This window comes from Poromitra crassiceps, assembly GCF_964638095.1.
Source record: "Poromitra crassiceps genome assembly, chromosome: 15".
NCBI classification, from domain to species: domain Eukaryota; kingdom Metazoa; phylum Chordata; class Actinopteri; order Beryciformes; family Melamphaidae; genus Poromitra; species Poromitra crassiceps.
In genome coordinates this window covers 33,771,299-33,794,321 of record NC_139634.1, presented here as the reverse complement: position 1 = coordinate 33,794,321, position 23,023 = coordinate 33,771,299, and the positions used below count along the sequence as shown (strand labels likewise).

At 40.7% G+C, this 23,023-nt stretch overlaps 1 protein-coding gene across 1 annotated transcript in view; it reads right to left on the bottom strand.

The window, feature by feature from the left end:
• The window catches only part of rxfp1 (relaxin family peptide receptor 1), a gene marked incomplete at both ends in the record, with an annotated part of 66,224 nt that extends 50,726 nt beyond the window's left edge, over window positions 1-15,498 (bottom strand). The window contains 2 exons of the mRNA XM_083651867.1: window positions 10,308-10,472; window positions 15,429-15,498. Of these exons, the coding sequence (XP_083507993.1) occupies window positions 10,308-10,472; window positions 15,429-15,498 (235 nt within the window). The remainder of the gene's footprint in view (window positions 1-10,307; window positions 10,473-15,428) is intronic.
• Window positions 15,499-23,023: the final 7,525 nt, after the last annotated feature.

Below are 23,023 nucleotides of genomic sequence, written 5' to 3'. Positions count from 1 at the left end.
TATCTCCAAATAAATAATTTCCCATTTAGCAAATGTTATCCGTACTGGTTATTTCCTATCATTTAACACTATATGGGTGAAGTAAACATCAAAAGATGCTCCGCTACAAGCAGAAACCGCAGGACCACCGCGAGGACAACACACTGCAGCCCCCGCGGACCCCGCCCGCAGCAAAGCACCCCCGACGTTCACTTCACATCAAAGATCCCTCGCCACAAGCAGAAACCACAGGAGCCACGACATGCCGCCCCCACGGCGGTATTCCTTGGTGAGAGTGTGGCCAGAGCACTCACACCGTTGGAAACCCTTCTACATCCTCAGCAGGTATCTCAGGGTCACCAGCGTTTCGCCCCTCAGCCTGTACGCCTCGCCTGAGTGGGGCTGCGAAGATTAATCTTCGCCTGTAGAAGGGCTCCAACTGCAAGCTCTAGTCAGCCACACCCATCTTGCACCCCTTTTCTTGTGTTCTGAGCAGGTTGAGCAAAGAGGTCCAGGGTACTGTGGTTTGACTCCTGACCCCGGTCCTCGGCCGACTAACAAGCAGTACTAATAAACTCAAGAGATAAATCTCTGGGTAGTATCAGGTGCTTTGCGTTGCTGTAGCTGCTCTTTGCACTTGGTGACTGGGTGGAGAAAGGTATTTGGTCGATTTTGCATTTAATGGATTCAAATGGTAATCTTCTCGAGTATAATACGTTTATTGATAAATACAATGTGAATTGCACAAAAAGACAATACTCAGTGGTTATTAAGGCAATTCAACAAGCAATGGTGAATACGGTTAAAGGGATGTTGCTGTATAATGTTTTCGTTCCACAGCTACCTTCACTGTGTATTGACGGTATCAAATTTAAGGAGAAAAAATGCACAAACAAATTTCTAAGAAGTACTCTTACTTCTGTAATCTTTCCTTTACCAATAAAAAGGAAAAATCTGTTAAAAAGATTATCCTGAAGAGATAAGAATTAGAATTCGAACTACGGTAGATACCTCACTCTCCCCATCCCACCCAAAGCTAAGACACTCACTTAAAGTAATGAATGATATGAATCCATGTAATGAGTTTCTGAGACAAAGATAACCTTGATATGAACAACTGTAGATTTTGTGATTCTGATATTGAGACTGTAGAGGCATCTGTTTTTTGTTTGTAATTACTCTAGATCTTTTTGGGATTTGTTTCAAAATTGGATATCTGAAAAAGACCCTCAAACGCCCAATTTAGAATATAATGATATTAAATTTGGAGTTATAATGAAAGATAAACAAATTGAAATGATGTACAATAGTTTAATTATTATGGCTAAACAATTTATTCACCGATGTAGATTTCAAACTGCCAGACCCCTGTTCTTAGTATTCATGAATGAGATAATTAACTTTAAGAAAGCCTTGAAATATGTTAAAAACAAACAAGCATGGAGTGTGTACCAAAACATGCATATCTTGATTCTTGTTTAGAACTCTGACTTAATGTTTTTGCTTTATTTATTTTATTTTGTTGTTTATTTGATTGTCTGTTCCAATTTTGTAAATGCTTAGTCTGAATTTTTTGTATAATGTACTGTTTGTTATTGCCAGACTTTATTTATTGAATAAAAAAAAAAGAAAAAAGAAAATGTGGCGCTGCGGACGTCGGCGGAAGTGAGTAAGAGGTCGGAGTTCACGTGACGACAGATGTAGTGTGTCCGAATAGTATGCATTTTGCATGCATGCTGCACACTACAATCCATACTTTGTGAGGGCAGCGGCAGTACATACTACAAGAAAGAAGTACAAGTATGGGTATTGGAACGCAGCCCAGGTAAAACAGACGGTGTTTTGAACAGGAAGTCATAACACAACTGGGTCAAGTGGGCGGGGCTACATAAGGTGAATAGGCAGGCTCTTGGATGAGCCTATAAGTGTTCCCTCTGCCTTCATTTATAATTGCGCTTCAATGACCACCAACTCTCTGAAGATGAATAATTTGACTGTAACTGCGTGTAGCTATTAGCGACGACCTTTGTGAATTGGACACGTTTTTGCAATGAGGTTCATTTGCATATGTGGAAGGACCAATTTTTCGCAAAAATGTATGCATATTACCTCATTTAAATACGTGCAATAGCATGGGAGCATGAAGACTCTATTTGCGCGGCAGGGTGGTTACTAGTGTGTTTCACCCTTTGCGACTGCTTTGTGAATCAGACGGTTTCTTTCAGTGAAGTGGCCCGTCTGTGTTTCTCTCTGAGTGATTCCTCTGCTGCTTTCAGTCAGAGACTCCTACTTGTGCCTCTTTGTGTCAGAGTGTGCACTGTCAGCTGCTTTCTTCAGTCAGCTGCTTCTCCTTGTGTGGGAGAGAGTGAGTCCTCCTGTCTTTGCTGCTGTTCTAGTTTAGTATTCAGTTTATCCTGCCATGTTGTTCGCCGGCAAAGTTTATGCGTTTATTCCTGTGGGCAGCCACTGTATGGTGCTCTGATCAGCCGATCAGTCTTCTGCATATATTAGCAACCGCCATAGGAATCTCAATTTGCATGCTGCTCCGATAGCTTTTTGTTCTCGTTTCCATGCAGATCTCCATTAGGAAAGACATGAGGTCCCTCAAATAGATCGTCGCAGCTACTCTTAGATTTGCTCCGTTAAGTCTGCATTAATGCGTCAAATAAATTGAATCGAAAGGAGGTGAATTGGATTTTGGTCTGCACACATTTCTTCAAACCTTTATCATCCTATGCAAATAGATACTGTATATTCTTCTCCTGTTGATATGAATATACAATTGCAGACTACCTGGACAGTAGCAGCCATTCAGAATTCAATAATAATTGAATGGATGCAGATAAGTGTTCTTCAATAAAGTGAGGTCATAAAGGCCATTACAATTTAAATGTGTTCAATTGTCCATTCTTGCATGATGAATTTACTTCACTCATTCATTCAGTCAGTCAGTCACTACCCTCACTCACATAAATACAGATTTTGTTACCCTGTACTTACCCTGTAAAATCAGATTTTGTTACCCTCTACTTACCCTGTAATTTGCCAGCTGTATTCTAAAGTGTTACCGAATTTTGACTACCACCTGAGATGGAAACACGCCGTTTTGCCACCCACACTACCACACAAAACTGGCATTTTTAAAGGTCTACTTTGAAAAGCGTTTTCAGAAAGCTCTGTTTTCGGCAGCCAAAATGGAGAAATAAAGATGGTTGACAAATGTACCCAGACTAGAGCGGACAAGGCCTGAGAACCACTGCCGTAACTTGCATGCGCTGCACCTTGCTAACACACCAGTTGCTAATATGTGGGTGTCCCACTAGGACACAGCACAAAATAAATGGATGATAAAAACAGCATGAAAGAACAGGTACGCGTCAAGTCCTATTGGGAAGTCAAGTTCATTTGGGAAGAAGGCTATTCCATGCAGGCGATTTGCACAACCCAACCAACTGCTCCATAAATTCCATCCCATCAAATTGGAGAGGAGAGGGCTTATCTGCCAAGGAGGAGAGAGTGGGAGTACTTAAATCTCTGATTTCAAACCTAATTTGCAAAGACATTTCAAACCACTTCTGGCTAAGTAATTTGAGTCTCATGTCATGGAAACTAAATGATCACTGTTATTTTATCGTAAATGAGCTTGAATGAAATGGTGTTATACAATGGTCTGGGTGAATACTCGATTCTGATTGGCTGCAGGGTGTCTATTAATTCTGATAATGGACACCTACTAACTAGTTCCAGTGAAACTGTGTTCACCGTTCTAAATTCATGTGCTGGCTGGCTATGTAGTATCAGCCTGTATCTAAAATAAGCAACCATACTGACAAGCATTCAAAGTCTCTGTTTACAATTTATTACACCGTGCTCTACTAGTGTATACAATGATCAGCTGGGTGAATATAGTAGCCAGCTGGGGGGAGGTGATAACTGATGTCCCATGCCAATTTGCATATCAATATAAATTCAGTCCCCGCTTGCAGCGGAGGCAGGGGGGCTACGCTGCGTGTGGGCAGAGCAGTGATCATCAAAACTCTCTGGATTAGACAAGCAAGTAGAGAAAACCCGCTCAGACGTACCAAATTGCTATGCTTTGGGATTCAACACATTAACACTGTTCCCCATGGTCAGAAAAAGTCAACATTAGCCTTCCAACCCAATTCACCCATTTTGTGTCTAAAAGGCAGGAACTAACACAGGTGCAAGGAAAACATTAACCGTTGGTTAACATTAAAGGCGGTGGACAAGAGAAGGGTTTTGAGGCGGGATTGAGAAACTGTATGGGACTCAGAGTTTCAGGTGTCATGGGGACGGGAGTTCCACAGCCTGGGAGCTGCCCTATGGCTCTGTCACCGACACTGCAGAGTTTGGACTTGGAGGTTGGAGGTTGGTGGAGAGCAGGCCAGCTGAGGTGGATCTGAGGGACCGGGAGGGTTGATAGGGGGAGATTAGGTCAGTGAGATACTGTATGGGGGTGGAGGGAAGCTAGACTGGAGGGGTTGAAATAGGTTTTGGGGAGTGCAGATGGGTTTGGAGTTGGATGGCTATGAGACGTTGCAGGGTTTTTGAATGTTTCGGAACTCTGAAGAAGGTCCCCATTTACTTCAGTTGTTTTTTGAGAAGGCTGCTACGAAGCTGAGCTGGCAACCTCCCCGTGTGTTATATATGGACTAACAAATTGCACCTGTGTTCCATTTGGCATGACCCTGAGTAGGACAGAATTTTCATTTTTGGATGAACTATTAAGATTCAATATAAGTTCATTATTTAAAGACTCATACGGTTTCCATCAAGTGCAAACAGTGACTGAATTATGACTATGATGGAATGAAAATTAATAAGGACAATCAAGGGCTATTTATTTATTTACATAAGTTGTTGTGTGGCTCTTGCATAAAGAAACTGCATGCTATTGTCACAGACCAGCCCACTTCAACTGATTAGCGTCTCCACCGCTGTATGCAATGTAATTGTCAAGTAGCATTTCATTTACCCTCTCCTCCTCCTTTTCAACTGTGGCTGACGGACATGGTTTCAGTTGTACATATGGAGAGACTCGGGTTCCTGAGGACCAACTCGCCTAAGACATTTTCAAGTATTTGGGGCCCGTTTCTGACCCACTTGGACGAGGTTAGGGGAGACGGGTAACCCGCCCAGCTAATCTCTCGGACGCTTTACCTGGGATCCCACGCACATCTACTACAAGCACATAAGCACACTATTTGGCTGGTAGCCCTACTCTGTAATGTTGGATGTTGATATGTATTTTTTTTTCTTTTTCTAGGTCTGCGTTTGTTTTTGATGTTCTGAAAAATCGAAAAATAAAATATAGCATTTCATTTATTTTACAAAACTGAAAACGCAAACGTCAATTTTGATTTGTTTCTTCACATAACTTTAGCAAAGATGTACAGGCTGCAGCCTCGATCCGTTACATGAATTACATGCACCGATTTATGAATTCAGCTCCCGTTCCTCCCGTGAAGGAGCAGGCAGGGTTCATCATCCTGCTCACAGGACACGTGTTTGCTTGCTGAGATGAAACCTAGCTAGCTGTCACCTTTAAATAACTACTAGAGCATTCTGCACAGTGCTATCCTCAGCGTAGCTCACTGTGAAGTGCACTCTCCTCAGCACTTCGCTGGGCAATGATTCAATAACAAAATGGAAGTTGAGATGACATGCTGTTGTCCAGTGGTTCTCAAAGTGGGGTCCGAGGGGTCCCCAGGAAAAAGGGTGGGAGAGTGGGAGGGTCTTCACAAAAGCTAAAATCTTATCAGATCGGGGACCCTGGGAGACAATCGTATCAAATGGGGGTCCGTGGTCTAATTTGTGTCAGTTTAGGGGTCCTTGATGTGAAAAAGATTGGGAACCACTGCTGTTGTCCATAGCTGCTAACTCCACTGTTTTCTGAAATTGGGACTCAATACAGTTTCAAAACATTCTCCAAAGCTGATTTAATTTGAATTTGTACCATACTATAATATTGTACTGCGAAAATGTACTTGTTTGGGTTGAAGTTGAACCATCATGCAAACTGACAGGCTTCCTGACCTGAGCGATGCGAATAAACAGCACGAGATTGCGAGGCGAATTTTGACCTGCCTGACTAGTATTCACAGCAACAGATGTGTATGTATTTCTGAAAAATCAACCTTATTTAAAAAAAAGAAAAAAAAAGAAAAGAATATCGCTTAGCCAAACTTTGCCGTTAATATGTACATTGCATAGGTTTGAAAAATACTATTGACATGAAAATTAATCACACGAAATAAATTTCTGAAGGACCTTAACTCTGTGGCGTTAAGTGTTCGCATTATGGCAGCGATTCTGTACACTCTAACTTAAATGTTGGTGTATATTCATGCATGAAATTAGAATCTGCTGCCCACTCTCACTCACAGACTGGGCTAATGTTTGCTTTCCTGAACTCACTCGCCACACAATTGCTCAGAAAATCGATCATTTCATACCCTGACAGGCTGCCACATCTTGATATTTTGCAGAACTACCATTATGCTATTTGTTTCACGGTAGGGTTAAGGAGGGGGGGGGGGGGGGGGGTAAATGTACCCCTGCCATTCAAATTGAACATGCAGACCCCATAACGAAAAGTGTTATTGCTCAAGCCCTTTTCTCTTCTTATTTTTTGCACCATTAGCTTGACATGGAGATGAGGCTGTTTTGGCAGCAAGTTGCCATTTGGAATGACTATGAGTGAGAATGTTTTAAAATGAAACTTTTTAAATAGCTGAACATTTGCTTTCATTTATACTCCTCAGCTGGCATATGTTCCGACGACTAGCGATGAATCCTGCGACTGAATTGAATTGAATTTGAAATGCTTTTCATGCCACAGTTTGTTTTTGTGTGAATACACCATGCATGAGCGATGAGTCTGTCTTTAGTGGTTCAGCTACATCCTCAACAAGGTGAAGGCCTTTGTAAACAGGTTGCCAGGTGGTCACAGGTTCGATACCCACAATGTGTGTGATCAACAGCCAAGTTTCCTGTTGATTCGGCTTTGAGCAAGACATTGAATGTCTCCTCACGCACTGCAGGTTGAGGGAGAAGATCCAGCTGCATATGTCAAGTCAAGTCAAGTCAAGTCAAATTTTATTTATATAGCACCTTTCATACACAAAGGCAATTCAAGGTGCTTTACAAAAAAATAATCGAAAAAACAAGCAGCAAAGCAATGCACATATAAAAAAACACATAAAAAACACAGCCGACAGTTTTAGTTAAAATATATACTCAAATTAACAAACATGAAACATTATTTCTGTTTTAAATAAGTTACAAGGCACTCTTCAGTATTATTATTACATGTACAGTCCATTTGTTGGAAATGTACAGGATTTTTTTTTTTTAAATTACAGGTCGAGAGAGGCAGTAGTTTAGTAGCAGTTAAAAGCAAGAGTAAACATAAAGGTCTTTAGCTTGGATTTAAAAATAGGCAGAGTAGGGGCAGATCTAATGTGTTCAGGGAGTTTGTTCCAGTTATGAGAGGCATAGTGGGAGAACGCGGCTTCACCATGTTTTGATTTGGTCCTCGGGACAATTAGTAGACCAGTGCCTGAAGATCTCAGGGATCTGGATGGTTCATAGTGTAGAAGCATTTCAGAGATGTAGTGTGGGCCTGACCCGTTGAGAGATTTGTAAACTATTAGCAGAATTTTAAAGTCTATTCTAAGATTTACTGGCAGCCAATGCAGGGATTTGAGAACTGGTGTAATGTGTTCAGCTTTCTTGGTTCTTGTTAGAACTCTAGCAGCCGCATTCTGAATGAGCTGTAGTTGTTTAATAGCTTTTTTGGGAAGACCATTGAAAAGACTGTTGCAGTAGTCTAGCCTGCTAGAAATGAAAGCATGAATTAGTTTTTCAAGATCTTGTTTGGACATATAGCCTCTAATCCTTGCTATGTTTTTTAGATGATAGAAGGCAGATTTTCTTATAAGCTTGATGTGGGAGTTGAAATTTAGATCAGAGTCAATAATAATGCCAAGATTTTTTACCTGGTCCTGGCTTATGTCTTGCATAAGCCCCCTCAGATATTCTTCCAGTCTTTGATATCGTCAATTTATGCCGTTCAGTGCATTGTAGGAGTTGTTTTGTCATGATGAACAATCTTCTGTAATCAAACTCCACTGTGTGTGTGTGTGTGTGTGTGTGTGTGTGTGTGTGTGTGTGTGTGTGTGTGTGTGTGTGTGTGTGTGTGTGTGTGTGTGTGTGTGTGTGTGTGTGTGTGTTACTGTAAGGATTTTGTTTACCATCTGAAAACATTAGTTCTGACTGTGTTGCTCCTACTTGGTGCTTGTTTACAAACTGTATGATAGTTCTGTCATGCTTAGGTGAACGCAGTGGTAGTAGGTAGAGATAACAGTGAAACTATGATCAAGACAGTCTACATTTTGCAATTGTGTTAATTTCTTGTAAATTAAATGATAATGAATAATAACAAAATGAATTTGATTGAGGATCTGCTGGAATCCCCTCATAATTATAGATTAGAACATATTAATAACATTAGAACATATTAATATGTTGCTTCAAAGCTAAGAAAAGCACCTTTCCTTCAACTGACTCATCCGACCCCCTCCTGCTTTGAATGACTTTCAAAGCGATGTCTCTCAATCCTCATAATTTAGTTATGAAAATCTGGATGGCAAAAATGGTCAGTGTAGGTTTCCATATGACTTTTGTCTTCTGCCGACGACATTACAGTAAGGGAAGAAGATTTGCTCAAGTAACGTTGCTCAAACAATGCTGTATTACATGTGTGACAACTTTCTTCCTGCTTGTGCTTCAGCTGAAGACAGAAGACAGAAAGCCACACTGTCTGGAAAGGTCTTGGTGTCAGGGGAAGAATTTGATGTAAAGAATAAACACTTTTAAACGGCTATCTTCATAACAACTAGAAATCGCAAGATCTCTAGAGTGGAGACTCTGGTACTACTATAATTGGAGAGCCGTCTGTCTGTCCGGAGTTGCACAATGTGACATTGTGAATAATGTGACTGCTGCTGATGTCTCAATGTCTATGACATCACTGATGTCATAATGTCTATGATGTGATAGGATACTGGATGTCAATTGTGTTTGTGTGGGATGGAAACCACCCATTATGTAAGATTTATGACATTACTGATGATGTCACAATGTCTATGACATCACTGATGATGTTACAATGTTAGTGGGAAGCAGGGAAGGGATGATTATGTCACAATGGCTCTGTGACTATGAAGGCTTAAAAACAATGTCTATGACATCACTGATGATGACACAATGTTAGTGGGAAGCAGGGAGGGATGCTGATGATGTCACAATGACTGAGTGTGAAGGCCTAGAACAGGGGTGCCCAACCAGTCGATCGCGGTCTACTGGTCAACCGCGGACTGACCCCAGGTCGATTGCGAGGGTTGTAGGAAAAAATGAAAAAAATGTTTTTTTGTTTTTGTTTGTGTGTGTGTGTGTGTGTGTGTGTGTGTGTGTGTGTGTGTGTGTGTGTGTGTGTGTAATAAAGTTTTATTGAATGTGAGTCCTTGCCTGCGCACCCTCAGTCTCTTTAACACATCCACACACAAAAAAGTAAAAAAGAAAAAAAAAAAAAGTAGTTAGCGCGTATGCTGGGGTCAAATGCGTGACAAGAAGTTGACAGCTGTAGCTAGCGGCTAGCGAGCAGACTAAGCGGTTGAGCAGTCCTAAACGTCAACATAGTTGTCGGCAGGCCGACATTGTAAATAAGAATTTTGTTCTTAATTGTCTCACCTGGTAAAATAAAGGTAAAATAAAATAAAATAAAAAAACATGGCTGAAAAGCTGAAAAGAGGAGATTAAAGGGATAGTTCGGTTTGTTTGAAGTGGGGTCCTATCAGCTAGTTCGATACACTAACTTAATTAGGTACAGTCACCTGAATGGAATGTGTAACTTTCTATTGCCCACACAGTGAAGATAAAGGCATCTAGATTCTACTTTTACTATCGGCAATATGGCAAATAGGCGAATCTCCACTCTCTTTGTTTTGCATGTTTTTAGCGGGGGGTTCCTATCTGGAGGAAACCCCAGGGGAGCACGGGGAGAACATGCAATCTCCACACAGAAAGGCCCTTTTGACGAGCCCACTTGGGCAGGAGGCACTGAGGAGGACATGGGGATGGGGACACACCCCTCAGCACCCACAGAGTCCCAGGCGGGAATCGAACCGCCGTGCGTGCCCCCTACAAATGTTGCCGTATCCCTTTAAAGTCTGGAGATGTCGGGATAAAGATGAACTTGGCCAGAACACAAATCATTGTTCAAGATAATGAAACCAACAGCTCACCACAGTTCTCCTCATCTGCTTGATTCCCACAGTCATCCACACCGTTGCAGTGCAGGAGTTGAGGGAGGCACATGGTCATGTTGCCACAGGGGAAGTATCCAAGGGGACATGTGGACGTGGCAACCTTCTCCTCTGACGTGGCCTCCTCCTCCGTGATGTTGAACGCTGTAAACACGACAGAAAATTCAACAACAACTTGCCACTTGTCTTTCTCAGAGCGGACAGACATACTAAGGGCCCTTGTCAAAGATTTTGAAACATACTGCCTCAGCCTGCCCGTGCAGTGTGTGCGTCTCACTAATCAGCCAGGAAAGCTTTCAGTTGCATTCCTCCAAAACCACTTCAGTCGTTCTTCTATCAGTGTTTCAAGAAGCAGCTGACAGGCGTTAACATAAATCATTTAATGGGTTGCTGTATGTCCTTAGTGTATTATATGCTTACAGTTGTGTTTCTCTTCTTCAGAATACATTATGCAGACAACAACTTACAAACAGTACATACTGACACATGTGTCAGTATGTATGTCAGTATGCGCTTTGAGGTGCTTTGGCCTCTAGGGGACGTCTTTGACTGTCAGATGCAGTGGTAGAGCCACAAAATCAATTGAATAATGTATTCACCTTATGTTCCAACACAGGGGTCAGCCAGTTCCTTCCTACTGTGTTTACACTTCCTGTGACAGCACAGTACTAATGACCAGGTAAAACAGACAGTGTTTTGAACAGGAAGTCATAACAGAACTGGGTCAAGTGGGCGGGGCTACATAAGGTGAATAGAATGTATCTAAATTGATCTACTGTGAGGCGCTCGATGTACACATCACATCATGTTTGTCATTTGGAGATGTGCAGACCAGCAACGTTCAACTCAATCCACAGTCTCTCCCCAGTGTGAAAAAGTGAAACATTGTGACTTCCTTATCGTGAGATGTTTCGAGTGAACCAGGGTAGAGAGGCGGGACATAGCGTTTGGTGGAGTTTGATTTGACCGTTGAAAAGTGGGCGTGTCTGGGACGAGGGACTGACTGAAAGTGTGCCCTGCCCTGCAGTGCCTCGGAGCAGGGGGAGGGTGGAGACAGCAGTCCGCTAAAGAATGTATTTTACCGGAGAAATCTGAAAACTACCAGTCACGTTTCAATAACAGACTACAGTATGTATGTACAAACACAATATAATGTAAATACAGCGCCTTGGACTGCGTGCTCGCTGGCTGGCTCACGCCCCCAGCTCCAGAGCAGAGAACCGGCAGTCGGTTCCATCCGGGCGGACAGCCTCCTCCTAGCCGAGGGAGAGGGATGGCCACGAGCCGCGGTAAATCACCTGCAATATGATTAATATCCTGCAATGTGATTTAGTTAAGTTAGTATATTAACATGTGGGCTAGCAACGTTTGCCCATGTAGGCAGCCATGTGTTGCCTGCTTGGAATTTTCTTCTACAGATAAAAAGTAGAGCGCGCACATCCACTCAAACAAAACGGAGAAAAGAGACACAGATGAATAAAATTTGAGTCCGCTCACTGCTGTTGAAATCTCCCAGGAGATTTATTATTTTAAAAAGCCACCCCAACCAAGCACATCTGCCTACCATTTTTTTGTGTTTTATTGTTTTCCACACACACACACACACACACACACACACACACACACACACACACACACACACACACACACACACACACACACACACACACACACACACACACACACACACACATATATACCAGTTTCCCCTAGAAAATCTTTCAGGCCTGGAGGGATTTCGAAATGTACCCCGACCGCAACGGTGGGGGCCATCGCTGGCGACGCTAAAGTTTTAGCTAACCTGTTCACATCTATGTTCGCAATGGCATCCCAAGTATCATCATACTATTATGGGATGCGATGCGAACAGTTGTATTATGGGATGTGCGTTTCCCAGGCAACGACACACGTTGACACGTTTTGGAACAGCGCTGCACGCTGGCACAATACTCCTAAAAGCAAAATGCTTATTGTTTTGAATGATTTGGCACCTTCTATTACTGTCAACATCAGTATTGTTGTATTGTAATAATATGCCATAAAGGTTTATTAAAATTTTGGGGAGAGCAGGGGAAAAAAAGTTTTTTTTTTTTTTTTTTTTTTTTTGCAATTTCTTAGAGCCGCCAACTAAAGCTTCGAGAGCCGCCAGCGTCTCGCGAGCCGCGCAATGAGGAACTAGGCAATAGATTCTTGAGGTTGGGAGGTCTTTTATAAACAATACGAGGTAAAAGTGAAAAGGCACAATGTCAGGGTCAGAACTGAGAATATGCCAGTGCTTTTCAATCATTCTCTCAAACTGCCGGCCAAGAGGAGAATATTGAAGAGAACAATTGATCGGTTGTTGTTCTTCACTGTGTCTCTCCCTGGTGGAAAAACAGTCCAGTTGCGAGCACCCTCGATATTTAATGGAGGCTGGTCGAATCCAGTGCTCAGGGTAAGTAACCACGCTGCCAGGAACCGTGCCTCAAGATGATTAGAGTGTGCAAAAAAGTGATCAGAACTACAGTTCCTATGTAGGCATTTGAACTGGCCAATGGGAATGCACTTTTTTAAGTGGTGTAGGCAGGGTGGTAGCTCTCAGCATGGAGTAAGGAGTTACGGAGTGGTGTAGGCAGGGTGGTAGCTCTCAGCATGGAGTAAGGAGTTACGGTCTGTGGGTTTTCTATACAGATCTGTGGTGAGTCTTGTCATTAGTTTTACGAATCAAAATGTCAAGGAAACTGATGGAAGACTGGTCAGAGGCTATAGTGAATTTCAGATGTTCACTTCATTTTGATGGGGTAAAGCGCAGCATGCGTGTGAGCGCTGCTCCACCCCTTTTAACGGAGCCTGCTCCACCCCTTTTAACGGAGCCTGCCGACAGAATTTCGATGCAAGTCGAAAGTCTGTCTCGAGAGATTCATTTGTGACTGAGAAACAGTACATAGAGGTCACGTGGAGGCTGTGGTTACCCAGGCTAATTATTCAATGCAGTTATGAATAAGGACTGAGAAGTGATGTTGTGCTTGCTTTTCAATTCCATAGTATGAAAATGGCATGTGAATGTGTGGGATAGGTTATGCATACGAAATACATTGCTTGGTACTTACTTTCATTACCCTGATTTATAACACTCAATCATAAAATGAATAAATGAATAAATAAATAAATCCCAGCCAGTCCCAATGGCTTTTTACTGGTGATAGACAATATGATGTCACAATATCTATGAGATCATCACTGTAATTGCTTGAGTGACATCACTGATGAGATCACAATTGATCAAGTGACATCACTGATGACATCACTTCTGTCGAAAATCGTGACTGACACCACCACAGACAGAGCCCAGACTCTGGAGAATCTTTTCCTCCTAAATTGGTATATAACTAAGAGATTAGAAAAAAGAGAAACAATGATTTCTAAAATACAACAAAGTTGTCATGAATAATTTATGTTGACACAAAACAAAAACAAAATATTATATACCTCTATAGTCATTTGGTTACCAGGTGTCCACTTGGAGTCTCCAAATGGCTTTTCGGAAATGCGCCCAGGTATTACCCTACAAAAAACACTGCCAAATACTCATTATTTTGTATTTTTTCATCTCCTTTGAGTTGGGATGTGGTAAGGCTGGGGGCTGTGGCTCCATTTGGGTTTCTAGCCATAAATACAACAACAGGTAACTGTTTACACTCTAAAAGTGTTTTTATTTTTTATTTTAGGCTAGAATAAACCACTGTGTTTGAGCTGGTGTTACTCAGGGTCAGTAACACACAGAGTCATTCTGACACGGGGAACAGAAACTTCCAAGCATTAGCTTTCAGAAATGGCCATTGGCCAGGCAGGCATTTATTTGTCTGTGGTCATAGTAACATAGAAAGTTTCAGAAACAGTAAGCATTTTAGTTTGAGTATGTCGTTTTCAGCATTTTCTTCGGAAATAGATGGATTTTTAAGAGGTTAACTTTCCACAATTTGCTCCAATTAAGCACCTGTGCAAGAAATAGGATTTGTAAACAGCAAGCCGATAATACTCTGCTGCCCTGTTAGAAACTTTAACGGTAGGTAAGGCTATATATTACCTTGTGGTATTTAAGTAATCTTAGTGGAATTTGGTAATTTAACAGATAACCATGTTTCATTTCTTCAGTGCATAGACATTAATTGAATTATAATTGAATAATTGTAATTGAACTGAATTGAACACATGTGCTGTGGGTCTACTCTGGAAAGGATCTGTGCTCGTTCTTATTCCCAATGGATAACTGGACAAACGTATACTAGACCATGTCATGTCATGTCAAGATATTTCCAGCGCGGCTACAATAGAGTTTAACAAGAGAGAAGGTTTCAGCAATCTAAAACTTCAACAGTAACGTTAAATGTCAGGTTTTGGTGGGCACCCGTAGCAAGAGTAAATGAGTGAAAAAACAAGGTTCACCAAAAAGGTAAATTCCACCACTTAAGCACAAAATAACTAGATCAATGCACTGAACAATAACATCACATTGATATTTAACAGTATATGGTGGCATTTACCTTTAACATAACATTTTGCCACAACTAAAGTTCTAACGTAATTTCAGACAGGAAGACTATAATCTGTACTTTACACTTCTTATTTCTCCACCCCTTCAAATCTGCTCACACGCTCAAAATAGCCTGTCAACTTCCGGGCGTCAATTGAATAATCAGATGTTTGCCTCCTGGTCTCATATAACCAATAGCATAGCGTCACATCACCTCTCACCCCCACACACCTCCATTGTAAGCCCATCACATTGATATTCACCCCCATTCTAAGCCAATCACATGGCTGTGTACTCTTAAAATATGCTTCTTTTTACCCCAGCTCAGTGGCCTGGTGGTCTGAGTGTCCGCCCTGAGACTGGGAGGTCGTGAGTTCGATCCCTGGCCGAGTCATACCAAAGACTATAAAAATGGGACCCATTTGCCTCCCTGCTTGGCACTCAGCATCAAAGGGTTGGAATTGGGGGGTTAGATCACCATATGATTCCCGAGCGCGGCGCACGCTGCCGCTCACCGCTCCCCCAGGGGATGGGTCAAATGCGGAGAACAAATTTCACACATTGTGTGACAATCAGTGGGACGTTACCTTTACCATTCAGCCTGCTCATACCTGAGCTGTCAGTCTCGTACCCTCCACCCAGTCTTTGCAGACCCATCAGACATCTGATACATCAGTCTTAAGATCAGTCTCAGAAGGTGAGGCATCACCATCACCACCATCAGTATCTAGACTCTACAGGGGGATCTATCTGGCTGCTGCTCATGGCTGATGCAGCTCTATCTCAATATCTCCCTGTGGTGTCTAAGCGCCAAAGACTATTACCTAATTCTCATATTTTCTGTAGCCTAGGCCCTAATCATTCATTCACTATTGTAATAATAATTATTTTATTAAATCTCTGGTCTCTAGTCTCTCCTGATTGACTGATTGACATGGCTTCCCCAGCCCAATTTCACAAGTTCTCATCCTAATTATATCATTTGCACTTTGTGATGACTTTCTATCCCCCCCCCACCCCCAAAGTTTTTCAGATTTTCTCCCATTGCCTACTCAGACAAGTCCCCCTGCTGTCGCCGCTCCCCCCCTCTGCTGATCCGGAGGAGCCGTAGACTAGCACATGCTTCCTCCGATACATGTGCAGTCAACTTAATCTGGAGTCAACCCGGACATGCGACGCACTGTTTACTCACTACTGCCCCCCCACACTTCCGGTCACTCCAGATTAAGGATTTAAAGACATAAAAGTGGATTTTATGCAACAATTTGGAAGCCGCCCATTCTGCTAATTAGAAGAAGAGGGTGTTCCGCATCGGATAGGGTCTTCACTTCAAGTTTCTGCCTCAGGTAGCCTAAATAATCTTTTAAGTGGGTCCCCGGGCGCTAATGCTCACTATGCTATGAGCGAGAAGCGCCCGCGGCTAGCGGGGTAACATGACACAGGGCACAGAGTGCGCTCTGGAATCAGTCTCAATTAGCAAGTTCACAGCATGATTGACTTGAGCCCTTATTCACGTTGGGCCACCCAATGTTCACACATAGCCTACACATATTAGCGGCTACCACCAAGATAGACAATTTGATTATGCTGTTGTTTAGAGAGTCTGGCCCAAAGTCTTCTTGGTCTGATTAGATGTAACCAAAAAGGCACTCGAGAGCCAGCTTCGTACGATGATGGAGGAGTAAAAAGGCAACCGTGACAATAAGCAGGCACTACGGGGCGAATTGATTGAAGAAAGCCAATTTACTTACCGTCTACATTGGTTACTCTGCGCAATTACGCATTATAACTAGCTACTTTCAGCATGAGTCACTCATTCATTATCCATAAATGCATTAAAGACAAGTTGCTCAACTTACCCGAGATCCCATAGGCAAGGACCACAGCGACATAAAGTTGCATGTTATTTCTGTAGTTTTTGTTCATCAAAACGCGAGAATGTGGGATAAAACGGTGGCAGTACGCCGTGCTGGTCCAAAGATCGAGTGTCTGACTCTGTGCGTAAAAAAATCACCCAGTTTGTTGGCGTGCGTGCGACAGAGAGCTGATAAAGCGTGATGGACAAGAGGCGAGAAGAGTCCCTCCGCCAGGTCCACTCCTGCAGCCAGCAGTTGACAGAAGACTAGAGAGGTGCAGCGCGCAAGAGGTGAGGGGGAGGGAGAGAGAGAGAGAGAGAGAGAGAGAGAGAGAGAGAGAGAGAGAGAGAGAGAGAGAGAAGAGAGAGATGGAGGGAGAGGGGGGGGGGGGGAGGGAGAGGGGGGGGTGTAGAGAGGAGAGAGAGAGAATTGACAGAATACATTGATAGGAGTATTGTCGATGGAATTATATTTATCATCTGAAGAAAAATGTACAAACTTTTTTGATTTCCTATATTTTGAATTCATATTTGCTATAACTCCTATATTCATCTATAATGCACTTTGTTTTGTCCTGTAGGCTACTGTTGTAAATTATGCTTGATTGCTGCCAATAAAGGGATGAATCTGAATCTGACATCTGATAGGAAAGAAAGAGAGAGGGGGAAGGGAGAGGTGGGAGGGGCAGATAGATATGGATGGATGGATGGATGGATGGATGGATGGATGGATGGATGGATAGATAGATAGATAGATAGATAGATAGATAGATAGATAGATAGATAGATAGATAGATAGATAGATAGGTCGGTCGGTCGGTCGGTCGATAGATAGATGGATAGATGTGGGGCACTGAACATGGAGGGGGAGAGATAAAACCAGGCTATAACTGAGAAAAAAGTTATTGATGATGTTGATCCAATGTTGCTCACACTGTAGGCTGCAGAATCCCCAAATGCAGACTGGACTCATGTTGAACAGAGGTTTGGGATGTTCAAGATTCAAGATTCAAGATTTTTATTGTCACTCGAGCAACGAAGTTAATTCCAAATTAGTAGAAAGAATGTCAACAACAATAGAAAATGTAATGGAATGTGTTACGGTAGAGATCGAGGGTGTGAAATCAAAGAACACAATTATAACCTGTTTTTACAGAACCCCAGGATCATGTATTGACATATTCAACAATAAGATAACAGATATGTATAGTAACATGAATAATAACAAAATGCTCTTTGTATGTGGGGATTTCAATGTTGATCTACTTAACCCATACCAACATAAAAGCAATAGTGATTTCATCAACACAATGTACAGCACAAGTTTATTTCCCACCATATTAAAACCTACCAGAATAACAACTGACAGTGCCACATTAATAGACAACATATTTACCAATGACATAGGATGCAGAATAGTGAGTGGAATCATTCTCAATGATATAAGTGATCACCTTCCAGTATTTGCAGTCATAACAAACCCCCTCAAAACTAACACCCCATGCAACACAGACACACATAAATTAACTCGCCATAGAACACCAGAAGTAATAGAGACTCTCAAGGGGGACCTATCGAGACAAGGCTGGAATGAAGTCTACTCCAAACCTGATCCAAATGCAGCATATAATGAATTCCTGACCACTTTCACAAATCTGTATGAGAAGCATTGTCCAACACGATCCAAGAGAAAGAACAAATATGATGACAAGCCATGGATAACCAGGGGTCTAGAAAATGCCTGTAAAAAGAAAAAATTACTATATAGGCAGTTCTTAAAAGCCAGAACAGAGGAAACAGAAAGGAAATATAAAAAATATAAAAATAAACTGATAAATATAATGAGGTCCAGTAAGAAGGATTATTACAACAACCAGTTGGAAAAGCACAAAAGCAACACGCAAGGCACATGGAAAGTACTGAACAGCATAATAAGAAAGGGTAAAGGAAAAATGGAATATCCAAATTACTTTACTAACAATAATCAACTAAATATAACCAAACTAAATGAAATTACAAATGAATTCAATGACTATTTTGTAAATGTTGGATCTAACTTAGCAAAGGATATTGTGGATCCATTAAAAAAGGAGGGGATAGATGAGAATATTATCGTTTCAAATCGAGACACCATCTTTCTGAAAAGAATTGAGGAAAAAGAACTTGTGGATACTGTAAATAAATTCAAAAACAAAAAATCCACTGATTGCAACGATATTGACATGACACTAGTAAAACACATTATAGAGTTTATAGCAAAACCACTGACCCATATCTTCAACCAATCAATACTAACTGGCATATTCCCTGATAAAATGAAAATAGCAAAAGTGATTCCCATATACAAAAATGATAATAGACACTTATTCTCAAACTACAGACCAATTTCTCTCCTTCCTCAATTCTCTAAGATCTTAGAAAAACTCTTTGTTAGTAGACTGGATCATTTCATAGAAAAACACAGCTTACTAAGTGACAACCAATATGGCTTCAGAACTAACCGATCAACATCAATGGCAGTAATGAAACTCATTGAAGACATATCCACAGCAACAGACAATAAACAACACACCATAGGAGTATTCATAGATCTAAAAAAAGCATTTGACACAATTGACCACAAATTATTAATCAAAAAACTGGAACGGTATGGCATCAGAGGGGCAGCTAGCATATGGCTTAAAAACTATCTTGAAAATAGACTCCAGTATGTACAAATAAATAATGAAAAATCCAACCTGAAGAGGGTCACATGTGGAGTACCACAGGGTTCCGTTCTGGGACCAAAATTATTTATTTTATATATAAATGATATTTGCAAAGTGTCTAAGCTGCTGAATTGTGTTTTGTTTGCAGACGACACAAATCTTTTTTGTTCCAGTAGCAATCTTGAACAACTTCTGGATACAGTGGAGACTGAGCTACAAACTCTAAAACGATGGTTCGACATTAACAAGCTGTCACTAAATTTAAACAAAACCAAATTCATAATATTCAGCAATAGTAAAATCAATAACCACATCCAAATCATGATAGATAACGTAACATTAGAAAGAGTAAATGAAAATAAATTCCTGGGAGTAATAATAGACCATAAACTAAACTGGAAATCACATATATTACATGTAAAAACTAAAATCTCAAAATCCATTGCAATACTCCACAAAACGAAACATATCCTTGACTCCAACTCACTACATACACTGTACCTCTCTCTTATAGTCCCCTATATGACCTACTGTGTGGAGGTCTGGGGAAACACCTATAAAACAAACACAAATCCAATTTTTATACAACAGAAGAGAGCCATAAGAATCATAAACAGAGCTGATTATAACGAACCATCAAATAAATTATTCATACATTCACATGCCCTCAAATTCAGAGACTTGGTGGACTTTCAAACGGCACAATTCATGTACAAAATCCAAAACAAAGAGCTCCCAGAATGCATCCAGAGGTTGTTCAGAACCAGAGAAAGCACTTATAATCTAAGAGGAATCTGCATGTTTACAACTACAAGAACAAAAACCAGAACAAATGCAATGCAAAGATGTATAACAGTTAAAGGAGTTAATCTATGGAATGGACTAGAAAATGAAATAAAAATGTGTAAAACAATCTACAAATTTAAAAAAATGTTAAAAAATCAGATTATTAACAGATATAAAACTCAAGATTGATATTTATATTATATTACATTATTATATTTAAACATATAATTCATAGATATATAGAATATATATATATATATATAATATATAATATATAATATATAATATATACATATAGAATATATATATACATTCATAGATATATAGAAACCTAGTTTGTGTATTTGACTCTGTAAGTACAATTCTTGTGTATATAGAATACCTGTATTTTGCTTAGTACTCATTGTTATTGTTATTATCATTACTATCAATATTATCAATATTATATATCAAGAAAAAAGAAAATAATGATAGTAATAATAATAATAATAATAAAAAAAAAAAAAAAAAAAAAAAAATGAATGAATGAATGTAAAAAGGGTAGGCGCTATAAGCGTTTGCTTCAGCCTACTCCTTTTCGGTCTTTTCAGGCTTGTATAACACCCAACCAGCAATCACTGTTTGTTCTCTTATTTTGTTTTCTTGCTTTTCTTTAATCACAACTGTATTGAGCTGTACTTGTGAAATTGACCGAAATAAACTAAACTAAACTAAACTAAAAACTCCGTGGTACAAGTATCACGTGTGAAATTCTTGTGCTGTGGACTCCGTTTACAACATAGTACAAATATAACAGGGCATATGAGTGCAAAAACAACAAGAGACACAACAAGCAATAAGGCAGTAGAGTGATAAGACAAGTCAGAGACATTGGCATATTCACTGCACATAGGTGCACATGTCATGTGCATACTTTAGACGTGCTTAAACATTTTAAATTTGACGTATTTGACGTATGTGGACGGTGGAGGGACAGTTGTCTGACAGATAGGGGGCAGTGTGTGTGAACCTTGTTGGAGCTGGTCTGACAGCCTTGTCCCAGATGGTTGATCTGATTGGTGTCATCCAGTGGAAAACATTGATGCCTCACAGGTCTAACAGCCCTTTATTTATTATTAATGAATTTTCCATATCCCACTGATTCCTATTGAGGGTCGATCATTCCCACACGTCACTGAACATTGAGACAGCTTCCATCCACTGAAAGAAATTGAAGCGATTAGGCCATGATTACTCCTGAGGTTTCTTTTGTCATCAATTCAGTCACCATCAGAACTCAATTGCATAGGTCCAGAAGCTGTTGTCAGTTACAGGGCTGTAGTTGAGACCGCCTCGGTCGTTTCCAAGTCCATCGAGTCATTGGTGAATCAAGTCAGAGTCAAAACCAAGACCGGGGGCAGGTGAGAGGGTTGACAGTGAGACCAAGACCGAGGTCGAGACCAAGACTGACTCGGGTCGAGACCAAGACAGCAAAACTACAATACCATAGCAATGTGCCATTGTATTTATTGACTAAAATAGCATTTTTGTTTATTACCTAAGATTGAAGGGAGGTTTCTAAAGATATTTCAACAAAACTAACATGTTTTGAGGACAAAATTAATTGTAGGCAGCTTATGCTCATAACATACAGTAGTTGAACCTTTACTTAACCAGAAGTGGATTTCACTTTGTCTACTGCTCCACAGTTTTGGTCTGAGCAAGGCCTGTGTTATGCCAAGAAATGCCCCCCCAGCGGCAAATGCCTCCCCACCTCTTTAGTTTTCCTATTTTTTAGTTTTGTTTCTGTTTGACATCTGCTAGACTAGTGTTTAATGCTGATCACTTTCAGTCATCTGGAGCCTTGTTTAAACATTTCCTGATGACTGCTAAGGTGAACTTTCATTGACAAAACACCCGGACAATTTTTATTGTGAAGAACCTACAGATACAGCTGTGAGCTGTGACTATTGACAGAGGCAGAGAGAGAGAGAGGGAGTGACATACCCGGATACCAGTGACACACTTGAAGTGCTCCCCTGCTATCAATTTACATATACATAAAAATCTCTTTATTTTCACACAATTTGAAATCACACAATTGATCAGTGAAATACTGTAATTTATAGATTCATTATGCTATAACGTATTTGTACTGATACGTATGCTTATATTAACCCAGTGGCACTCATATTCTGGTTTATTTCAAGAAAAACATTTTGGCTAGTTGAAATTAATTGGCTCATAACTTTAAAATCTAGCAGCCATATTGGCTGGTGATAAAAAAAAAAAAGTTTAATCTCAAACCCTGCAGGGAGAGCAGGTGGTGACATAGTAGTGAGTGAGAAAAGGAGCAAATATATGATTGTTAAGACTGAATACTGACATCACAACCGTCTAATCCTAATGTTAATTTAAAATTAGATATTCCTAATTTGGGGGGGGGGGGGGGGGGGGGGAATCTCGCCTGGGGCACCAATATGACTAGGGCTGGCTCTCCTGATTCTAAATATAGCTGAATTGCTTGGTTTGACCAAGTAAAACTATAAGTATTTTACAAATGGGAAAACAGTATGTCTAAACTGGAAGTGGGCATGACTTGGCTCTCTATTATTGAAATAATCTTATACTAAAACTGTATAGCCTGTCCTACATGTAGGATAACTCAGCCCTTTGACAGTCCCTCTGGTTGTGATAGTCTAGCCTCAGCCAGTACACTGACGTTGGAATATGAAGTCGATATTGAAGGCTTTACTATGTCTAGAAAAGACAGAAATAGGTTCGGAGGTGGTGTTGCTATCTTTATTCGTGAACATTTTCCTGTAAAACAAAGGCATGATATTATTGCAATTGA